Source organism: Coregonus clupeaformis, chromosome 1 (genome assembly GCF_020615455.1).
Source record: "Coregonus clupeaformis isolate EN_2021a chromosome 1, ASM2061545v1, whole genome shotgun sequence".
NCBI lineage: Eukaryota > Metazoa > Chordata > Actinopteri > Salmoniformes > Salmonidae > Coregonus > Coregonus clupeaformis.
Window position 1 is genome coordinate 40,326,741 of NC_059192.1, and position 22,016 is coordinate 40,348,756.

The following is a 22,016-nucleotide window of genomic DNA, read 5'->3' on the forward strand; positions in this document are numbered from 1 at the left end:
AGGTATTCTGGGTATTTAGCTAAGTCCTTTTCTTTCCACTCCGCGTGTAGTTCATGCTGAACCGATTCCCTGCCTTTGCTAGCTACGGTAGTTAGATACACTGCTTCGTCAGAACTATGTCGTTCAGTTTCAACTTCGATGTGCAGTTAACGACAAAGGGGCAACAAGGTGAAGAAAGACAACCACAAACTGGAAAGCAGGACTATGCAGTCAAACCTGTGAGTAACAGAGCTAGCTAGCTCGAGCCACTAACGTCAGTTCTGAGCGGTCCCAAATAATTCCCCAGGCTTTTTGGGCTTTTACCCAAGAGCAGAATTCCTGCTAAATAAATGGAACTTTTTTTATGAAATAGAAGTAACCTTGGCTTTATATTCTTTTTTAAAGGGATGGTGTGCAGCTGACCCAGTATCTGCGTTAAGGGCCATCCACACCAAGGACGATAACTATAACGATAAATTATAGCAACATAACTATAAACTTTGGCGAGTATCCTCACCAGCGGATCGTTTATCGTTCTGCAGTATACCTGTAAATCAACTGATCAACGCATCCTACTGTATGCTGTAGGCCTATTAATAAGTAGCCCTTGATCACATACCTGCAGGAAGTAGGGGTGCTGAGTATCCTGCATCACCCCCTGATAAATCAAAACAATTATACCAACTCCAAAAAATTACATTTTTGTGGTGTGAACGCTCCTGTTCACTTGAATTAGAAAACATTTTTATCTTAATAGTTATTGTCCTTGGTGTGGACAGCCCTTTAGAGATGTCAATGATAAATATAATATGCCATTTAGCAGACGCTTTTATCCAAAGCGACATTTGCTACCAAGCCATAAATGTGAATAATATCTAACAAGGAGAGCGAGGGTAGGAAAAAATATGAAGCTATGATGCACTGTCTGTCTGACTCAAATCTGCCCATAGTTTGAGAAGTGAGAACGCACACATGTGCTGATCTACAGCTTTCTTGGTCCATAAACATGCAGGAAGATTATTAGGTACAGTGCCTTCAGAAAGTTTTCACATCCCTTGACATTTTCCACGTTTTGTTGTGTTACAGACTGAATTTAAAAATGAAATGAATTTCGAATTTGTTAGTCACTGGCCTACACACAATACCTCATAATGTCAAACTGGAATTATGTTTTTCTAAATGTTTGCAAATGAATTAAAATGAAAAGCTGAAATGTCTTGTCATTAAGTATTCAACCCCTTTGTTATGGCAAGCCTAAATAAGTTCAGGAGTAAATATTTGCTCAACAAGTCACATAAGTTGCATGGAATCGCTCTGTGTGCAATAATGGTGTTGAACATGATTTTTTAATGACTACCTCATCCCTGTACCCCACACATACAATGATCTGTAAGGTCCCTCAAATCTAGCAGTGAATTTCAAACCGATTAAACCACAAAGACCAGGGAGGTTTTCCAATGCATCACAAAGAAGGGCACCTATTGGTAAAAAAGCAGACACTGAATATCCCTTTGCGCATGGTGAAGTTATTAATTACACTTTGGATGGTGTATGCATACACCCAGTCAATGCAAAGATAAGTCCTTCCTAATTCAGTTGTCGGAGAGGAAGGAATCCGCTCAGGGATTTCACCGAGGCCAATGGTGACTTTAAAACAGTTACAGATTTTAATGGCTGTGATCGAAAACTGAGGATGGATCAACAACATTGTAGTTACTCCACAATACTAACCTAATTGACAGAGTGAAAAGAAGGAAGCCTGTACAGAATAAAAATATTCCAAAACGTGCATCCTGTTTGCAACAAGCCACTAAAGTAATATTGCAAAATAATGTGGCAAAGCAATTCACTTTTTGTCCTGAATACAAAGCATTTGTTTGGGGCAAAACAAAACATTACGGAGTACCGCTCTCCATATTTTCAAGCATAGTGGTGGCTGCATCATGTTATGGGTATGGTTGTTATCGTTAAGGACTAGGGAGTTTTTCAGGATAAAAAAGAAACTGAATTCAGCTAAGCAAAATCCTAGAGGAAAACCTGCTTCAGTCTGCTTTCCAACAGACAGTAGGAGATTAATTGACCTTTCAGCAGGACAATAACCTAAAACACAAGGCCAAATCTACACTGGAGTTGCTTACCAAGAAGACCGTGAATGTTCTTGGGTGGCCGAGTTATATTAGTGTTTTATTTTTCAAATTTTGTACACATTTTTCTTCCACGTTGACATTAGAGTATTTTGTGTAGATCATTGACAAAAAAAGGACAAATCCATTTTAATCCAACTTTGTAACAGAACAATGTGGAAAACGTTAAAGGGTGTGAATACAGTGAAGGCACTGTAGCTAAACCTATTGCCAACCTTTTTTTATTTTGGCATTTTAAAACGCTTCCTCCTTTCCCTATTAAGACAATCATCTTCTCCGACTGTCAACTGTCAATTTACGGATACGATAAATATATACAGTGGATATAAAAAGTCTACACACCCCTGTTAAAATGCCAGGTTAAATCATGTCAGAACTTTTCCCACTGTTAATGGGACCTATAACGTGGACAATTCAATTGAAAAACAAACTGAAATCTTTGAGGGGGAAAATAAAAAACTCACAATAACCTGGTTGCATAAGTGTGCACACCCTTAAACTAATACTTTGTTGAAGCACCTTTTGATTTTATTACAGCACTCAGTCTTTTTGGTTAGGAGTCTATTAGCATGGCACATCTTCACATGGCAATATTTGCCCACTCTTCTTTGCAAAAGTGCTCAAAATCTGTCAGATTGCGAGGACATCTCCTGTGCACAGCCCTCTTCAGATCACCCCAGAGATGTTCAATTGGATTCAGGTCTGGGCTCTGGCTGGGCCATTCCAAAATGTTAATCTTCTTCTGGTGAAGCCATGCTTTTGTAGATTTGGATGTGTGCTTTGTGTCATTGTCGTGCTGAAAGATGAACTTCCTCTTCATCTTCAGTTTTCTAACGGACACCTGAAGGTTTTGTGCCAAAATTACCTGGTATTTGGAACTGTTCATAATTCCCTCCACCCTGACTAAGACCCAGGTTCCAGCTGAAGAAAAACAGCCCCAAAGCATGATGCTGCCACCACCATGCTTCACTGTGGGTATGGTGTTTGGGTGATGTGCAGTGTTGTTTATGCGCCAAACATACCTTTTGGAATTATGGCCAAAAATGTCAACCTTGGTTTCATCAGACCATAACACATTTCCCCACGTGCTTTTGGGGGACTTGATGTTTGTTTTTGCAAACTTCAGCCGGGCTTAGATGTTTTTCTTTGTAAGAAAAGGCTTCCATCTTGCCACCCTACCCCATAGCCCATTCATATGAAGAATACGGGAGATTGTTGTCACATGTAGCACACAGCCAGTACTTGCCAGAAATTCATGCAGCTCCTTTAATGTTGCTGTAGGCCTCTTGGAAGCCTCCCTGACCAGTTTTCTTCTCGTCTTTTCATAAATTTTGGAGGGACGTCCAGTTCTTGGTAATGTCTCTTTTGTGCCATATTTTCTCCACTTGATGATGTCTTCACTGTGTTCCATGGTATATGTAATGCTTTGGAAATTATTTTGTACCCTTCTCCTGACTGATATCTTTCAACAATGAAATCCCTCTGATGCTTTGGAAGCTCTCTGCGGACCATGGCTTTTGCGCTGAGATGCAACTAAGAACATTTTAGGAAAGTCCTACTAGAACAGCTGAACTTTATTTGTGAGTAATCAGAGTCATTGTAAATGATGGCAGGTGTGTAATGACTTCTATGTAACATGAGTTTGAATGTGATTGGATAATTCTGAACACAGCCACATCCCCATTTATAAGAGGGTGTGCACACTTATGCAACCAGGTTATTGTAAGGTTTTTATTTTTCATTTTTCCCCCTCAAAGATTTCAGTTTGTTTTTCAATTGAATTGTTCACATTATAGGTCACATTAACCGTGGAAAAAAGTTCTGACAAGATTTATTTTCGTCTCGTTCTTTTACATCACATAAACCTGGCATATTAACGGGGGTGTGTAGACTTTTTATATCCACTGTAGCTAGCTATCACCACAGATGAAAGGATTAGTTATCATAATCTTTGTTAACAATTCACAGAGCTATCTGCTTAGCTAGCTTGCTTATTGTATGCATGTCCGGGCACGTCGACGTGAGCCTTATTATTAGTGAATTAACTCAACTAATATTTGCAACAGGAGTTACGTTTTGTTTACTGTCAATTCATCCATTTCGCAATACTGCACATTTCTGTTGGAAAATGAGCTAGCTTGCTGCTGATTTTCCCAGCTAGACATTCCTCTGCGTTGTGCAGTGCTCGTGGCTCAGGCGTGAGTGGCGGCTAGCATAGCGGCAGCTTTGCTATTTAGCGGGAATATCAGCAAAGCCGATAGAGAAGGGCCGATAGACTAGAAAAGGCCAACATCAGCCCGATATATCGTCTCTGCCGATTTATCGGTCGTTCTCTAATTCAAACTCCCATTAGACAGCGCTGCAAGCGTTATGTCAAAATACCTTCGATGCTCACCAAATATGGAGTTTAGCTATGGAGTTGCGCTAATAACGACTTTCGCTATGTACTTCCCAAAAAGCTCTAAATAAAAATGTACAAACAACTGAAAACAATTCCTGTTCGGCACCTCCATTACTGCCACGCACAGGTCGAAAGTCTGCAACAGCTCAATACATTGGAGGTGCCAAAGAGGCAGTTTTTCGGTTGCTTGTACATGTTTATTTAGACTTTTTTTGGAAATACATATCTGCCGTAACGGTAGTAAATGAAGATAGTTGCTCAGCGAAACGCCATATTTGGTGAGTAACGAACATATTTTGACAACGTTTGCAGAGCTGTGTAATGGAAGTTTGAATTGGAGCTTCCTGGGCGTTAGAGACGAGACACGTCATACTCCTCGTCGACATCTCTAACACACAGACACTGGAACAGTGTGCAGCCAGCCACAGGAGGGAGTCCGTGTTATTCTGTATCCTTCATGACATTCGGCATCTTTGATTGTGCATAAGCATTAGGATGCTTTTATGTCTGTTCTATTCATGTTTTCGCTGTGTATGTATTTGACTGCCAGGAGACAGGACAGTTACAACACTTGTGAATGCATGCAGATTGTACTTTGCATTGTACATGACAATGGGCATCTTTTACCTGTGTGTATTCAACAGGTGCCCGGCAACAACACCACCACTCCAGCAGAAAATGTCAAAGCAGCTGTTGAACACCATCCCCCTGCAGAGCCCCACTCTCTCCTCAATGATGCTGTCTCTGAGACTGTTACCATAGGAACGCTTCCACCCCTCCACTTCCTGAATGAGTCTGTGTTCGAGCAGACGGCCAGTGAGCGAGATGACGACGAGAGGATCCTGTCTCGGACCGCCGCCCAGAGCTCGGACCTCATCTCTGGGGTGTACGAGGGAGGGTTAAAGGTGTGGGAGTGTACCTATGACCTCCTGGAGCTGCTAGAGAGAGAGGGGGAGACGTTCGGGGGGAAGAGGGTTCTGGATTTGGGCTGTGGTGCCGGATTGCTGGGCCTTCTGGCGCTAAAGAGAGGAGCAAGTCAGGTCCATTTCCAGGACTATAATAGAACTGTTATAGAACAGCTCACACTGCCTAACGCACTGCTCAACTGTCAGTTGGAAGGGGAGGAGGAAGAAGAGGAGAAGGGGAGGAAGGGAAAGAAACGGGGGCAGCAGGAGGAGGATGATGAGACAATTATAGAAGAGGACAAGACGAAAAAGAAGGAAGAGGCAAAGTCAGAGGAGGAGAAGAAGAATGAACAGAAAATAGAGGGAGAGGATGGCAGCCCGTCGCCCAAGAGGCAAGCCCTGGACCCATCCCAGCACTCAAAGCTGGCCTGCTGTCGTTTCTTCTCGGGTGACTGGACAACGTTCCTTGCGCTGGTCCTCAAGGAAGACCTGTCCCCTAAATATGACATCATCTTCACCTCAGAGACCATCTACAACACGGCATACTACTCAGCTCTTCACGACACCCTCCACAGACTGTTGGCCCCGGGTGGAGTGGTCTACCTGGCCACCAAGGCCCACTACTTTGGGGTGGGGGGTGGGTTACACCTGTTTGAACAGTTTATGGAGGACAAGGGAGTGTTTGATATGGAGAAACTGTGGGACGTGGACCAGGGGCTACAGAGACATGTTGTGGCCATGCACTTCAAAACAACAAACAAGTCTTGACTTTTTACTTTGTGTACAGTTTCAATGAACTGAAAAAGAAAATATTTTTCAAATTAGTTTTTACTCAATGCAGCTGGAACTTCTATGCTACATAAGGTGTGCTAACGACCCTCTTTTCAATCTATTTCAAATAAACCTTTTCCTATAAAGAAGACCACCTGTGTGTCAATTGGGACATGCTGCAAAGAAACATGACTTCCACATAATTAAAATGACAGTATGTTTGATTGTTTGACAGATAATGAAAAGACACAGAATATTTAAATATATATATATATATATATATATATATATATATATATATATAAAAAAGACTTGCTGTAGTCTAGTAAGTAGGTATGACAGTCTGGCTTTTTGTAACCTTGGTGGTATAACCTTGTATGTCAAATACTGGAGGTGTGCTTGATTTACGAAAAGGCAGATTAAGGAGGAGTTTGTGAAGCTTCACCAGTTGAAGAGGACAGCAGGATAGCTGCACTGATGGAGGGAAAGAAGCAGAAGTCTGATGATAAAGAAGATAGAGGCGATGAGCAGATATTCTATATCCCATTACCATGGCACTATTCCATTGGTTCCATTGTAGTGTGCAAACTAGGCCAATCAAGTATTTCGGCAAATGTATTTGGCGCAGGTCTGTTTTTAACAGGACATTGCTTCTTATGTTTGCAAGTACATACTGTACAAGTTTCTGTACAGTACTCAATGTTAACATGTGAAAATGTATTCAGCTCAGTTACCATTTGTTATGTGTATGTTTGTGAAATACACTATAAAGAAAAGCTGAGTTTGTAATCATTTTTGATTATGGGGTCATAAGTGGTAGTTGAAGTAGGCGCAATATACTACCCAAAAGAAGATACCGTTTCATGTCGACTTTACCCTTTGTTCACATACCTCTCTCACGTTCTATATAGACTATTAGAATAGGGCTAGTGCCACTAACTGAAGTGCAGGAGAAAAGTGGAGAGGAAATAAAGCAATAAAGGTCTTTTTACAGGGGGTAGGGAGGGGGGAAGGAAAGGAAATGGGCTCACTGACCTTTGCATGTGATTCCCAAGTGTTTAAACAGCACGATGAAAGCCAGGCTTGTTTCTAATGTCCGCCACAAAATGTCAATTGCAACTTATCCCACCTGCCCAAGGACACGGTCTGAAAGTGGAGTCTGGCATCACTGTAGTGTAGCACATCTATTTTACAGTGGGGCTTTATGTGGTCTCTGTGTCTCCTAATTCACCTTTTCACATTTCGTTGCCCATTATCCATATTCTTTTGTATAAACTTTAAAGACTTGGCAATGTCATCATGTTACAATCTAATCTATCAAAGATAAAGACTCATCAAAATTTCTGTTTTTATGTGGCAATCTTCTAGAAGGGTGACCATATTGGATGTGTCATCGAATAAATATTGTAAAGTGTCGCATCATGATTGACACTTTTACTCAAAAAGATTCACTTAACTTATTACGGTAAACCTATGAATTGGAACCAACCAGGGTAGATTCTATTGACGAGAAGTCAAGCATGGTGACATACTGGTATAGCTAGAGGAATCCCCTTTTAGCTTTATCATGGAAATCTAAAGCTTGTGGAAATACTGTAACACAGACTGAGACGGGAGGGAAATGCACAGTAAGTCCCCTGTAGCTCAGTTGGTAGAGCATGGCGCTTGCAGCGCCAGGGTTGTGGGTTCGTTTTGGATAAGAGCGTCTGCTAAATGACTAAAAATGTAAAACCAGTGGGAGAGAAAGGGGGATTTCCTAGGAAGAATAATAAACAGGGCAGCACCACCTAAGCGGGTAACACATGTGTGGCTGTCAATATAACATGACGAGGAAGAAGGATTAACGTGGGTTTTATGGTTATCATATGTCATCTTCCGCTTACTGATAGTTTGAGTACACTTTCATCTAAATGATGTTGTGTGTCGCATTCATCTCTATGTATGACTGATTGGTTCCAGTCGTTGACACTTGCACACTACCTCGAGTGCCCTGTTTCATCCATTAAGATTAAGATCACTTTATTGGTCAATTCCAACTGAAATTTGACTTCCCCCAAAGCCATCAGAAAGATACATGTACAGTGCCTTCAGGAAGTATTCATACCCCTTGACATATTTCCAATTTTTGTTGTGTTACAGCCTGAATTCAAAATTGATTAAATATTTTTAAAAATACACACTATCCCATAATGACAAATTGAAAACATGTTTTTTTAGAAATGTTAACAAATGTATTGCAAGTAAAATCCAGAAACTTTGTAGAAGCACCTATGGCAGTCGTTACAGTTGTGAGTATTTTCCAGGTAAGTCTCTTAAGAGCTTTCCACACCTGGATTGTGCAACATTTGCCCATTTATTATTTTCAAAAGACTTCAAGCGCTGTCAAATGAGTTGTTGGTCATTGCTAGACAACCATTTTCAGGTCTTGCTATAGATTTGCATGTAGATTTAAGTCAACTGTAACTCGGCCACTCAAGAACATTCACTGTCTTCTTGGTAAGCAACTCCAGTGTAGATTTGGCCTTGTGTTTTAGGTTATTGTCCTGCTGAAAGGTGAATGTTCCCAGTACATCACTGGGGCCAAGCTTCCTGCCATCTAGGACCTCTATACCAGGCGGTGTCAGAGGAAGGCCCTCGAAATTGTCAAAGACTACAGCCACCCTAGTCATAGACTGTTCTCTCTGCAACCGCACGGCAAGCGGTACCGGAGTGCCAAGTCTAGGTCCAAAAGACTTCTCAACAGCTTCTACCCCCAAGCCATAAGACTCCTGAATAGCTAATCATGGCTACCCAGACTATTTGCACTGCCCCCCCCCACCCAATCTTTTTACGCTGCTGCTACTCTGTTAATTATTTATGCATTAATTATTTATCACTGTTAATTATTTATCACTTTAACTCTACCCACATGTACATATTACTTCAACTACCTCAACTAGCCGGTGCCCCCGCACATTGACTCTGCACCGGTACCCCCCTGTATATATAGCCTCCCTACTGTTATTTTATTTTACTTCTGCTCTTTTTTTCTCAACGCTTTTTTGTTATTTTATTCTACTTTTTTATTAAAAATAAATGCACTGTTGGTTAAGGGCTGTAAGTAAGCATTTCACTGTAATGTATGCACCTGTTGTATTCGGCGCATGTGGCCAATAAAATTTGATTTGATTTGAATTAATCTCCCAGTGTCTGGTGGAAAGCAGACTGAACCAGGTTTTCCTCTAGGATTTTGCCTGTGCTTAGCTCCATTCCGTTTCTTTTTTATCTTGAAAACTCCCCAGTCCTTAACGATTACAAGCATACCCATAACATCACTAAGCTTGACAATATGGACAGTGGTACTCAGTAATGTGTTGTATTGGATATGCCCTAAACAACACTATTCAGGACAAAAAGTGAATTGCTTTGCCACATTCTTTACAGTATTACTTTAGTACCTTGTTGCAAGTACGATGCATGTTTTGCGATATTATTCTGTACAGGCTTCCTTCTTTTCACTCTGTCAATTAGGTTACTATTGTGGAGTACCTACAATGTTGTTGATCCATCACAGTCATTAAGCTCTGTAACTGTTTTAAAGTCACAATTGGCCTCATGGTGAAATCCCTGAGCGGTTTCCTTCCTCTCCGGCAACTGAGTTAGGAAGGACGCCTGAATCTTTGTAGTGACTGGGTGTATTGATAGACCATCCAAAGTGTAATTAATAACTTCACCATGCTCAAAGGGATATTTTATTTTTTTATCTACCAATATGTGCTCTTCTTTGCGAGGCATTGGGAAACCTCCCTGGTCTTTGTTGTTGAATCTGTGTTTGAAATTCACTGCTTGACTGAGGGACCTTATAGATTATGTGTGGGGTGCAGAGATGAGGTAATCATTCAAAAATCATGTTAAACACTATTCTTGCACACAAAGTGAGTCCATGCAACTTATTATGACTTGTTAAGCAAATGTTTACTCCTGAACTTATTTAGGCTTGACATAACAAAGGGGTTGAATACTTATTGACTCAAGACATTTCAGCTTTTCCTTTGTAATTAATTTGTACACATTTCTAAAAACATAATTCAACTTTTAAATTCTGGGGTATTGTGTGTAGGCCAGTGACAAAAAATCTCAAAATAATCGATTTGAAATTCAGGCTGTAACACAACAAAATGTGGAAGAAGACAAGGGGTGTGAATACTTTCTGAAGGCACTGTACATATACAGGTTTTGGAAAGGTGCAGGGGGTTGCCACTCTGGGAGCTGCTGCACAGGAAAACATGCATTGGTTGGTATCTGTGTGTTTGAGGGCACAACAGCAGGCAATGTCATCTAGGATTTGATACCGGCAACGTCTGGTTGCTAGCTCACTTCCCTCCAGATTTTTCCCATCAGACCCGGGACTCGAACTGGCAACCCTCCAGTTGTTGGCTCGCCTCTCTAACCGCTAGGCTAATCATCGGTTCAATCATGCACATAGTGTAGACCTAACAGTGGAGACATTGTTATTTTTCTAGATTGGTCTAGATGACCCCCCTCTCCACACACACTAATCAGAATCAATGATGCAATAACCACAATTGACATGTGAGAAAAAAACTTTTATTTGTGGTTTTGTGGAAACCTAATTGTATTCCACCAACTCTTGAAGCATGCCTCTTTGTTAAAAAAGGGCAAAATGTGACTACATAAAATATCCACTTCCTTTTCACTCAAACACACAGACACCAAACAATGCATGCCTCTTCACCTACACTCAGCAGCTGTTCTGAGGCTGAGGGGGAATTCCTGTTTCCTCCACCAGACTAGGGCGGCATATCAATACTCTAACACGGGTTCCTCCTCTCTTACCCTTGTCTCCTCTTCATCTGACTAGAGAGGACGTGACAACACAATTCCTCATAGGAATTCAGCTTATTTGTTTGCCAATGTTTTTAGATCAGTGAAGAGAGAGATGAAGGTGAGAGAAAAGAGAAGACAAGCAGAGGAAGCCACTGTAGACTATTAAGCAACCCCTAGCCTCTTCCCAGGCTTTCTGATGGGAAGTGAGGGAGAGAGGGAGGGCAGGGCTGGTCTGATGGAGTTCCTCAGAAGCAGCTCTGTTGAATCATTGTGTGTGTGGGGGCGTGAGCCTCACTCCCACTGTTTCCTTACTGGGAAGTGACTGCCTGGCTTATCGTACAGAGAGAAGGCTAGAAAAACAAGGAGGGGGAGGCTAGTGTGGAGGGGAGTGGTATTTAAGTGAGTCTCAACTCAATGTCAGACAGTGAGTGGTGTGACTGGGACAGGGAACAGTGGGGACCTGGCTGGACAGTCCAGGTGGATATCAGTGGAGGTTGGTGGACGGAGAAATGTGGAGGATGGGCTCAACTTCAGTAGGATTTCGGACTGAAACAGAATATCCTCAATGGTGTTTTAATTGGACATACAGATGCCAAAATGGGAGATACCTCTATTTGTTGGTTGAGGGCCAGGTCACTATTGTGAGTTTAGTTTTTTAATTAGCCAGAACATTGTTTCTGGGAAATACACAATGAATAATTTCTGAGTGGTACTTAAGCAATGGGACAATGTCTGTAGTCTGATGTAAGTATTTGAGTAACAAATGTCTTAATCTGTGTGAGTATAATTTCAGTATTGGAATAAGAGATTATGTGGAGCTGTTACTATTCAACATTATGTATCACACAAAGTAGTGTGAATCGCCTAGTCTGAAATTAACCATTAAACTCTTGGACACTTGTTGTCCTTTCAACATTCTGTGAGAATTGGATGGATGTAAGCAACATGGCAGAAACCCAAAGGCTACAAGGGCTGTGTGGAGTTAGAGTATCTGATATATGAGGGGCCATTGAACCGTATCTGTCTGGGTTACATATGCTAGAGGTTGATTAGAGATTACTGTGCTCAGACTTTGCCTGGTAGCCAGATCTGTCCCTGCTTTAGTCTACTCTATATGTTTGTGATTCATATCTTTCCATTGATACTTTTGAATAACAATAGTTCCTAGTCAATGACTGAATGGGTTTGACTGTGTTTAACCCCACTGGGTTAAAGGCATTAGCTCTGGGAGCTAACATAAGACTCCAGGTCTCAGGCAAGGTTATTCCAGTTAAATTCCAGGCAGTTCAACAGGTTGTTGCTCAGTTCAACTAATTGATGGCAAGACTGCAATTTTGCGTGTGGTGTTTGTGTGTGCGTATGTCCACTCAGGAATGCACTGTAAACCACCCGGGGATAACACTGAAGATTCCTCGAACTGTACTCACACTGTCAATATTGACTCTAGTCATTTGAATGGGTTATATTCCTGCAATATAATTTGTTCAGATGACGATGAGTGGCAAACCATATATATTATTGTGGATTTAAAGATATACTGAGCAATATAAATGAGTATTGTGTGTTTGTATCACACGTCTGGGGCTTGTACATGGAAGGGTTCTACGTTACAGAACATTAAGATAGATATGTATTGTGTACAGATACAGTATGATTGTCTTTCATATAGTGAATCGACTATTTATTTTTATCTGAACGTTTCACCTTCCTGAATACTCCCCCTTGTTTCTGTGGAACTGTTTTATGTGATGAGTCATCTCTCGGCTTGACCAGTGCTGTATCTGTTAGTGTGTGTGTGTGCTTCTTTGTGGCTGACCACTGCTGTACAGTATCTGTCCGTGCAATCTGAATCAGGCCCTGCATCCGCCCACCACAGACGATTCCCTTTCCTCCCCGCCAACTGCCATCACAGAAGTTGTGAAACGCTCTCAGGAATCTTGGCTGCTGCAGATGGATCCTTCAAACATCCTTTGACAAGGTTAAGAGTAGGAATAACCCTTAGGCACAGATCTAGGATCAGGAACTGTGTACCCCTCTAACAAACTGGCTCATCGTTCAGTCTTAGATGAAGATGGAACATGCTCAACCATATAGCGTTGTACTCTTAGGAGGAAGAGGTGCTGGTATCTTCTATCACCATCTTCTCACATCCATTTTAGCTTTTTATAGAAATAGGGAAGGTCACCGCAGAGTGAAGCTGGGGGTGATAAGAGGTTGAACAATCTCTCCACTGATATACTGCTCGTCGTTTCACTGCCTTTTATCACTCAGCTGTACAGAGGTTTCATTCTGAATAGGAGTCAGACCAGTTCCGTTTACTGAGGTTTTAAAAGATGTTTCAACGTGGTAAAGAAGTTGACACAGAAGTTAGAGACTATGCTATTGATACAATATTTACTATGCTATTGTTCAATACCTTGGTCAAAATAGTTTTGGATAGTATTAGTTGTCATTGAAATACTTGAGGTACACTTGATTGAATTTACCTGATGGGACTAGTTGAATAGTCCCAAAAGTGCAAACCTCGCACAACCAGCCTGGCCACAGAGCCATACAAAACATACTTTACATATTTCTGAGCACCTCCAAGACGTATGATGCCTACAAATGGTCTAGTTACTTTAGACAGAAACAAAAATAGGGAGGGGTGTACGGGTGGGCATAATCCGTGACCATCTAGCAATCCAGGTGGGCATAATCCACGACCGTCTAGCAATCCGGGTGGGCATAATCCGTGACCGTCTAGCAATCCGGGTGGACATAATCCGCGACCATCTAGCAATCCGGGTGGGCATAATCCGCGACCGTCGAGAAATCCAAAGGTACCGTGTTCTAGTTGCCTCTGGGACAATTATAGCATTTTAGCTAACCCTTCCCCTAACCCTTATTCTAAATTTAACCCAATTCATATAACCTGCAACGTAAATGATCCTAACCTTTGTCGTTAGTTCCCCTAACAGCCAACATAAATTATTCTCGTAATTTGTAATTCTCCTTCGTTGTTATGAGTACGCAACAAGCAACCTGGTCTTAGAGAAAGACGTATAATACTATACGTCCTCCAAAATGAATGATATATTAATCATCCATTTCATATGCTATTGTAGGACCGGGTAAGAAGTATGGAACTATGTGTCTTATAATTCGTACAATATTGTACGACTGTTATTCCATTCATAATGTAACCTAATGTAACGTAATATATCATACTAAAGTGTCACAGATTTACTTTGAACAAAAACAAATACCATTTTGAGCCAAGTGTTACAGCAGCCATTTGAATGGATTTTAAAAAATGCTAAAGCGTAGAGAGTGAGAGAGAAGCTCAGGAAGACACAGTATGGGAGGAGAATGAGAGGTGTTGTGCCCTGAGAACTGAATTCCATAGATGGTGGCTACTGGAGATATCATCTATGGGCTCAGTTCTTCTGGCAAGGCACTGCTTATCAGCATAACAAGACAGCACCTATGCTTTTATATGAGGAATATGGATTCTCTGGCTTTCCATGGCAAACTTGTGGTTTCAAATAAAATAATTATTGTGTCCTTCTGTAGATTACATGTAGTCAGCACATTACAATTCAGCTTTGTTATGTAATAAACTGCTAAAGTCTGTAATTGGGGTATGTATTTTGTATGTATACATATCATTATACATATCATGTAAATTAATAAATGTGTCTTCAGAGAATACACTATGTCTCATTAATCTTTACAATCTCATCCTAATTCATGTTTATTTACACTGTGAACTGGATTAATATTGACAGTCAAACGTTCATGTATAGTAAAATCATCAGTGATATAGAGAAACAGGGTGTGTGCTCAAGCACATAGATTTGACTGTAAATGGTGCAGTTCAGGGAACATTCTAAACTAGAGTAATAGGATGGACCATTCACTGGGAAAGGTGACTCAGACCCAGAGCCTGTTCCATGGGACCTGGAGTATTGGAGATGACACAGAGGAGATCAGGGTCCATATGACAGACACAGAATGACTAGTCGTACTAGTCAGAGTTACCAGTTAGTGACTTGAATGGGAATGTGTGTTCTAGTACTTATATTTCTATGCTGATGGACAGAGTCTAATGTGAGGAGTGAGGAGATACGAGAGATTGGACTGGCTTTAATACAGTATATGACAGAGGGTTATACAGTAAAAGAGATCAATCATAGGTGACATATATGAAAGACAAGGGTTAGAACGACAGCGGGTTATGTATGAGAGGGTTTAAATGCATGACGTGGGTTATACAGTAAGAAATAAGAGGCAAATGACGGGTTTATAAAAGGAGTGGCAAAGCAAACAATAAAACAAGTAATCCCCTCTCCTTATGCAAACTTGCTAATGTTAATGCTAATATTACAGAACATTGTAGTACTACATGGTAGCACACCACCTAATTATACTTTTGGTCTCCTAAAATGGGGGGACTATGTACAAAAAGTGCTGTAATTTCTAAACGGTTCACCCGATATGGATGAAAGTACCCTCAAAGAGTCTGCACTTTAACCTCACAGTCATTGTATCATTTGAAATCCAAAGTGCTGGAGTACAGAGCCAAAAATAATACTTTTGGAGCTCACTGTAAGTCTACAGTTACACCAGGGCAGGTGGTAAAGTTGATGATAGTGGTGGAACGCCCTAGGATCAGGTCCCTGGGGTTTCCTCATGCTCCTGGAGACCAGGTTTAAACGGAATTGATGCTCGGTAGGGAAAGATTGAAGGTAGGGACTGTAGTTGTTGTGCCACTGCACCTGTGGGGTGATGGCAGTGGGATACATAGCTCGGTTGAAGTGATGTGTATGGGTAGAAGTAGTTAGGGTTCATGTTGGGGTTGTCTTTGTCTTTCTCTTCGTTCATACAGGGATCTCACATCGCTGAAATAAACAACAAACAAAAACAAAGTACTCATAATAAAAATGTACACTGAACAAAAATATAAATACAACATGCAACAATTTCCAAAATGTTACTGAGTTACAGTTCATATAAGGAAATCAGTCAATTGAAATACATGTATTAGGCCCTAATATATGGATTTCAATTGACTGGGAATACAGATACCTTAAAAACAAAGGTAAGGGCGTGGATCAGAAAACCAGTAAGTATCTGGTGTGACCACCATTTGCCTCATGCAGCGCAACACATATCCTTTGCATAGAGTTGATTGTGGCCAGTGGAATGTTGTCCCACTCCTCTTCACATGTCTGGGGAGTATGTAGGCCATGGAAGAACTGGGACCATACCTGCGGGAAGATGTTTGGGGGTGGGGGTGCTTTTTTTTTGAGAGAGAGAGAGTTTGTTTTGACTTAGCTACAGACGGCTACAGTGCATTCGGAAAGTATTCAGACATTTTGTTATGTTACAGCCTTATTCTATAATGGATTAAATATTTTTTCCCCTAATCAATCTACACACAATACCCCATAATGACAAAGCAAAAACAGGTTTTTAGACATTTTTGCAAATGTATTAAAAATAAAAAAATAAAAAAACTTATTTACATAAGTATTCATACCCTTTGCTATGAGACTCGAAATTGAGCTCAGGTGCATCCTGTTTCCATTGATCATCCTTGAGATGTTTCTACAACTTGATTGGAGTCTACCTTTGGTAAATTCAATTGATTGGACATGATTTGGAAAGGCACACACCTGTCTATATAAGGTCCCACAATTGACAGTGCATGTCAGAGCAAAAACCAAGCCATGAGGTCGAAAGAATGTCCGTAGAGCTCTGAGACAGGATTGTGTCGAAGCACAGATCTGGGCAAGTGTACCAAAAAATGTCTGCAGCATTGAAGTTCCCCAAGAACACAGTGGCCTCCATCATTCTTAAATGGAAGAAGTTTGGAACCACCAAGATTCTTCCTAGAGCTGGCCGCCCGGCCAAACTGAGCAATCGGGAGAGAAGGGCCTTGGTCAGGGAGGTGACCAAGAATCCGATGGTCACTCTGACAGAGCTCCTCTGTGGAGATCAGGAGAACCTTCCAGAAGGACAACCATCTCTGCAGCACTCCACCAATTAGGCCTTTATGGTAGAGTGGCCAGACGGAAGCCACTCCTCAGTTAAAGGCACATGACAGCCCGCTTTGAGTTTGCCAAAAGGCACCTAAAGACTCTCAGACCAAGAGAAACAAGATTCTCTGGGCCTGAATGCCAAGTGTCACGTCTGGAGGAAACCTGGCACCATCCCTACGGTGAAGCATGGTGGTGGCAGCATCATGCTGTGGGGATGTTTTTCAGTGGTAGGGACTGGGAGACTAGGCAAGATCGAGGGAAAGATGAACAGAGCAAAGTACAGAGAGATCCTTGATGAAAACCTGCCTCAGAGCGCTCAGGACCTCAGACTGGGGCGAAGGTTCACCTTCCAACAGGATGCTCCCCATCCAACCTTACAGAGCTTGAGAGGATCTGCAAGAAGAATGGGAGAAACTCCCCAAATACAGGTGTGCTAAGCTTGTAGCATCATACCCAAGAAGACTTGAGGCTGTAATTGCTGCCAAAGGTGCTTCAACAAAGTACTGATTAAAGGGTCTGAATACTTATTTCAGTTTGTAATTTTTTATAAATGTATAAACCAGTTTTTGCTCATTATGGGGTATTGTGTGTAGATTGATAAGGGGAAAAAACAATTTAATCTATTTTAGAATAAGACTGTAACTGTACAAAATGTGGAAAAAGTCAAGGGGTCTGAATACTTTCCGAATGCACTGTATATCGGTCCGCTAATACAGGACTAGTACTTTTTTGAAAACATTTTTTTTCTAGTATGAGTAAGTATGAAATTATTAAGCTTCCAGGAATTTTGTACAGATCCTAGTAACATGGGGCTGTGCATTTACATGCTGTAGCATGAGGTGATGGCGGCAGATGAATGGCACGACAATAGGCCTCAGGATCTCGTCACGGTATCTCTGTGCATTCAAACTGCCATCGATAAAAATGCAATTGTGTTCGTTGTCCGTAGCTTATGCCTGCCCATACCATAACCCCACCGCCACCATGGGGCACTCTGTTCACAATGTTGACATCAGCAAACCGCTCAACTACACAACGCTACAATCAGTCCGCTACAATTGAAACCGGGATTAATCTGTGAAGAGCACACTTCCCACTGAAGTCTGTTACGACGCCGAACTGCAGTAAGGTCAAGACCCTGGTTAGGACAATGAGCATGCAGATGAGCTTCCCTGAAACAATTTCTGACAGTTTGTGCAGAACTTCTTTGGTTGTGCAAACTCACAGTTTCATCAGCTGTCCAGGTGGCTGGTCGCAGACGATCCCGCAGATGAAGAAGCCGGATGTGGAGGTCCTGGGCTGGCGTAGTTACACGTGGTCTGCAGTTTTGAAGCCGGTTGGACGTACTGCCAAATTTCTCTAAAATGAAATTGGACATTCCTGCAGACAGCATGCCAAATGCACGCTCCCTCAAAACTCGAGACATCTGTGGCATTGTGTTGTGTGACAAATCTGCACATTTTAGAGTGGCCTTTTATTGTCCCCAGCACAAGGTGCACCTGTGTAATGATCATGCTTTTTAATCAGCTTCTTGATATGCCACACCTGTCAAGTGGATGGATTATCTTGGTAAAGGAGAAATGCTCACTAACAAGGATGTAAACAAATTTGTGCACAACATTTGAGAGAAATAAGCTTTTTGTGCGTATGGAAAATTTCTGGGATGTTTTATTTCAGCTCATGAAACATGGGACACACTTTACATGCGTTTATATTTTTGTTCAGTATACGTTACGCTCAATGGGTAAATAGTACGCCAGTATTGTTGGCAAGTCATAAAATCAAAACACCAAATCGTTTTTTAGGACAGTCTACCATTGGCAGTTGCACCTTTGAGTTACCTGGCTGTTCCTCCTATACTACTGGACATACAGTTGAAGTCAGAAGTTTACATACACTTAGGTTGGAGTCATTAAAACTTGTTTTTCAACCACTCCACAAATTTCTTGTTAACAAACTATAGTTTTGGCAAGTCAGTGAGGACATCTACTTCATGCATGACACAATTAATTTTTCCAACAATTGTTTACAAACAGATTATTTCACTTATAATTCACTGTATCACAATTCCAGTCGGTCAGAAGTTTACATACACTAAGTTGACTGTGCCTTTAAACAGCTTGGAAAATTCCAGAAAATGATGTCATGGCTTTAGAAGCTTCTGACAGGCTAATTGACATCATTTGAGTCAATTGGAGGTGTACCTGTGGATGTATTTCAAGGCCTACCTTCAAACTCAGTGCCTCTTTGCTTGACATCATGGGAAAATCAAAAGAAATCAGCCAAGACCTCAGAAAAAAATGGTAAACCTCCACAAGTCTGGTTCATCCTTGGGAGCAATTTCCAAACGCCTGAAGGTACGTTCATCTGTACAAACAATAGTACGCAAGTATAAACACCATGGGACCACGCAGCCGTCATGCCGCTCAGGAAGGAGACGCGTTCTGTCTCCTAGAGATAAACGTACTTTGGTGAGAAAAGTGCAAATCAATCCCAGAACAACAGCAAAGGACCTTGTGAAGATGCTGGAGGAAACAGGTACAAAAGTATCTATATCCACAGTAAAACGAGTCCTATATCGACATAATCTGAAAGGCCGCTCAGCAAGGAAGAAGCCACTGCTCCAAAACCGCCATAAAAAAGCCAGACTACGGTTTGCAACTGCACATGGGGACAAAGATTGTACCTTTTGGAGAAATGTCCTCTGGTCTGATGAAACAAAAATATTACTGTTTGGCCATAATGACCATCGTTATGTTTGAAAGAAAAAGGGGGTATATTGGAGCAACATCTCAAGACTTCAGTCAGGAAGTTAAATCTTGGTCGCAAATGGGTCTTCCAAATGGACAATGGCCCCAAGCATACTTCCAAAGTTGTGGCAAAATGGCTTAAGGACAACAAAGTCATGGTATTGGAGTGGCCATCACAAAACCCTGACCTCAATCCTATAGAAAATGTGTGGGCAGAACTGAAAAGCGTGTGTGAGCAATGAGGCCTAAAAACCTGACTCAGTTACACCAGCTCTGTCAGGAGGAATGGCCCAAAATTCACCCAACTTATTGTGGGAAGCTTGTGGAAGGCTACCCGAAACGTTTGACCCAAGTTAAACAATTTAAAGGCAACGCTACCAAATACTAATTGAGTGTATGTAAACTTCTGACCCACTGGGAATGTGATGAAAGGAATAAAAGCTTAAATAAATCATTCTCTCCACTATTAATCTGACATTTCACATTCTTAAAATAAAGTGGTGATCCTAACTGACCTAAGACAGGGAATTTTTACTAGGATTAAATGTCAGGAAATGTATTTGGCTAAGGTGTATGTAAACTTCCGACTTCAACTGTATGTCATATCTACATTTAATACATTTTAAATACATTCCAACATATATTACGAAATGTATTTAATATGTATATATAAAATGTATGTAAAATGTACATCACAATATATACAGTGGGGGAAAAAAGTATTTAGTCAGCCACCAATTGTGCATGTTCTCCCACTTAAAAAGATGAGAGAGGCCTGTAATTTTCATCATAGGTACACGTCAACTATGACAGACAAAATGAGAAAAAAAATCCAGAAAATCACATTGTAGGATTTTTAATGAATTTATTTGCAAATTATGGTGGAAAATAAGTATTTGGTCAATAACAAAAGTTTCTCAATACTTTGTTATATACCCTTTGTTGGCAATGACACAGGTCAAACGTTTTCTGTAAGTCTTCACAAGGTTTTCACACACTGTTGCTGGTATTTTGGCCCATTCCTCCATGCAGATCTCCTCTAGAGCAGTGATGTTTTGTGGCTGTCGCTGGGCAACACGGACTTTCAACTCCCTCCAAAGATTTTCTATGGGGTTGAGATCTGGAGACTGGCTAGGCCACTCCAGGACCTTGAAATGCTTCTTACGAAGCCACTCCTTCGTTGCCCGGGCGGTGTGTTTGGGATCATTGTCATGCTGAAAGAGCCAGCCACGTTTCATCTTCAATGCCCTTGCTGATGGAAGGAGGTTTTCACTCAAAATCTCACGATACATGGCCCCATTCATTCTTTCCTTTACACGGATCAGTCGTCCTGGTCCCTTTGCAGAAAAACAGCCCCAAAGCATGATGTTTCCACCCCCATGCTTCACAGTAGGTATGGTGTTCTTTGGATGCAACTCAGCATTCTTTGTCCTCCAAACACGACGAGTTGAGTTTTTACCAAAAAGTTATATTTTGGTTTCATCTGACCATATGACATTCTCCCAATCCTCTTCTGGATCATCCAAATGCACTCTAGCAAACTTCAGACGGGCCTGGACATGTACTGGCTTAAGCAGGGGGACACGTCTGGCACTGCAGGATTTGAGTCCCTGGCGGCGTAGTGTGTTACTGATGGTAGGCTTTTTTACTTTGGTCCCAGCTCTCTGCAGGTCATTTACTAGGTCCCCCTGTGTGGTTCTGGGATTTTTGCTCACCATTCTTGTGATCATTTTGACCCCAAGGAGTGAGATCTTGCGTGGAGCCCCAGATCGAGGGAGATTATCAGTGGTCTTGTATGTCTTCCATTTCCTAATAATTGCTCCCACAGTTGATTTCTTCAAACCAAGCTGCTTACCTATTGCAGATTCAGTCTTCCCAGCCTGGTGCAGGTCTACAATTTTGTTTCTGGTGTCCATTTTTTCAGCTCTTTGGTCTTGGCCATAGTGGAGTTTGGAGTGTGACTGTTTGAGGTTGTGGACAGGTGTCTTTTATACTGATAACAAGTTCAAACAGGTGCCATTAATACAGGTAACGAGTGGAGGACAGAGGAGCCTCTTAAAGAAGAAGTTACAGGTCTATGAGAGCCAGAAATCTTGCTTGTTTGTAGGTGACCAAATACTTATTTTCCACCATAATTTGCAAATAAATTCATTAAAAATCCTACAATGTGATTTTCTGGATTAGTTTTTCTCAATTTGTCTGTCATAGTTGAC

At 41.4% G+C, this 22,016-nt stretch overlaps 1 protein-coding gene across 1 annotated transcript; it reads left to right on the forward strand.

Annotated features, from left to right (window-relative positions):
* The first annotated feature begins 13 nt into the window (after positions 1-13).
* Positions 14-6,349, forward strand: mettl18 (methyltransferase like 18). Its single transcript, XM_041879003.1, has 2 exons — positions 14-218; positions 5,169-6,349. The coding sequence occupies exons 1-2, from the start codon at positions 117-119 to the stop codon at positions 6,195-6,197; spliced, it is 1,131 nt and encodes a 376-aa protein (XP_041734937.1). The 5' UTR covers positions 14-116; the 3' UTR covers positions 6,198-6,349.
* Positions 6,350-22,016: the final 15,667 nt, after the last annotated feature.

Excerpts from the sequence above, each read along its gene's own strand:
- mettl18 (XM_041879003.1), top strand. The coding sequence starts at position 117 with ATGTCGTTCAGTTTCAACTTCGATGTGCAGTTAACGACAAAGGGGCAA. Across the intron at positions 219-5,168 it reads AGGACTATGCAGTCAAACCT|GTGCCCGGCAACAACACCAC; the intron begins GTGAGTAACAGA and ends TGTATTCAACAG.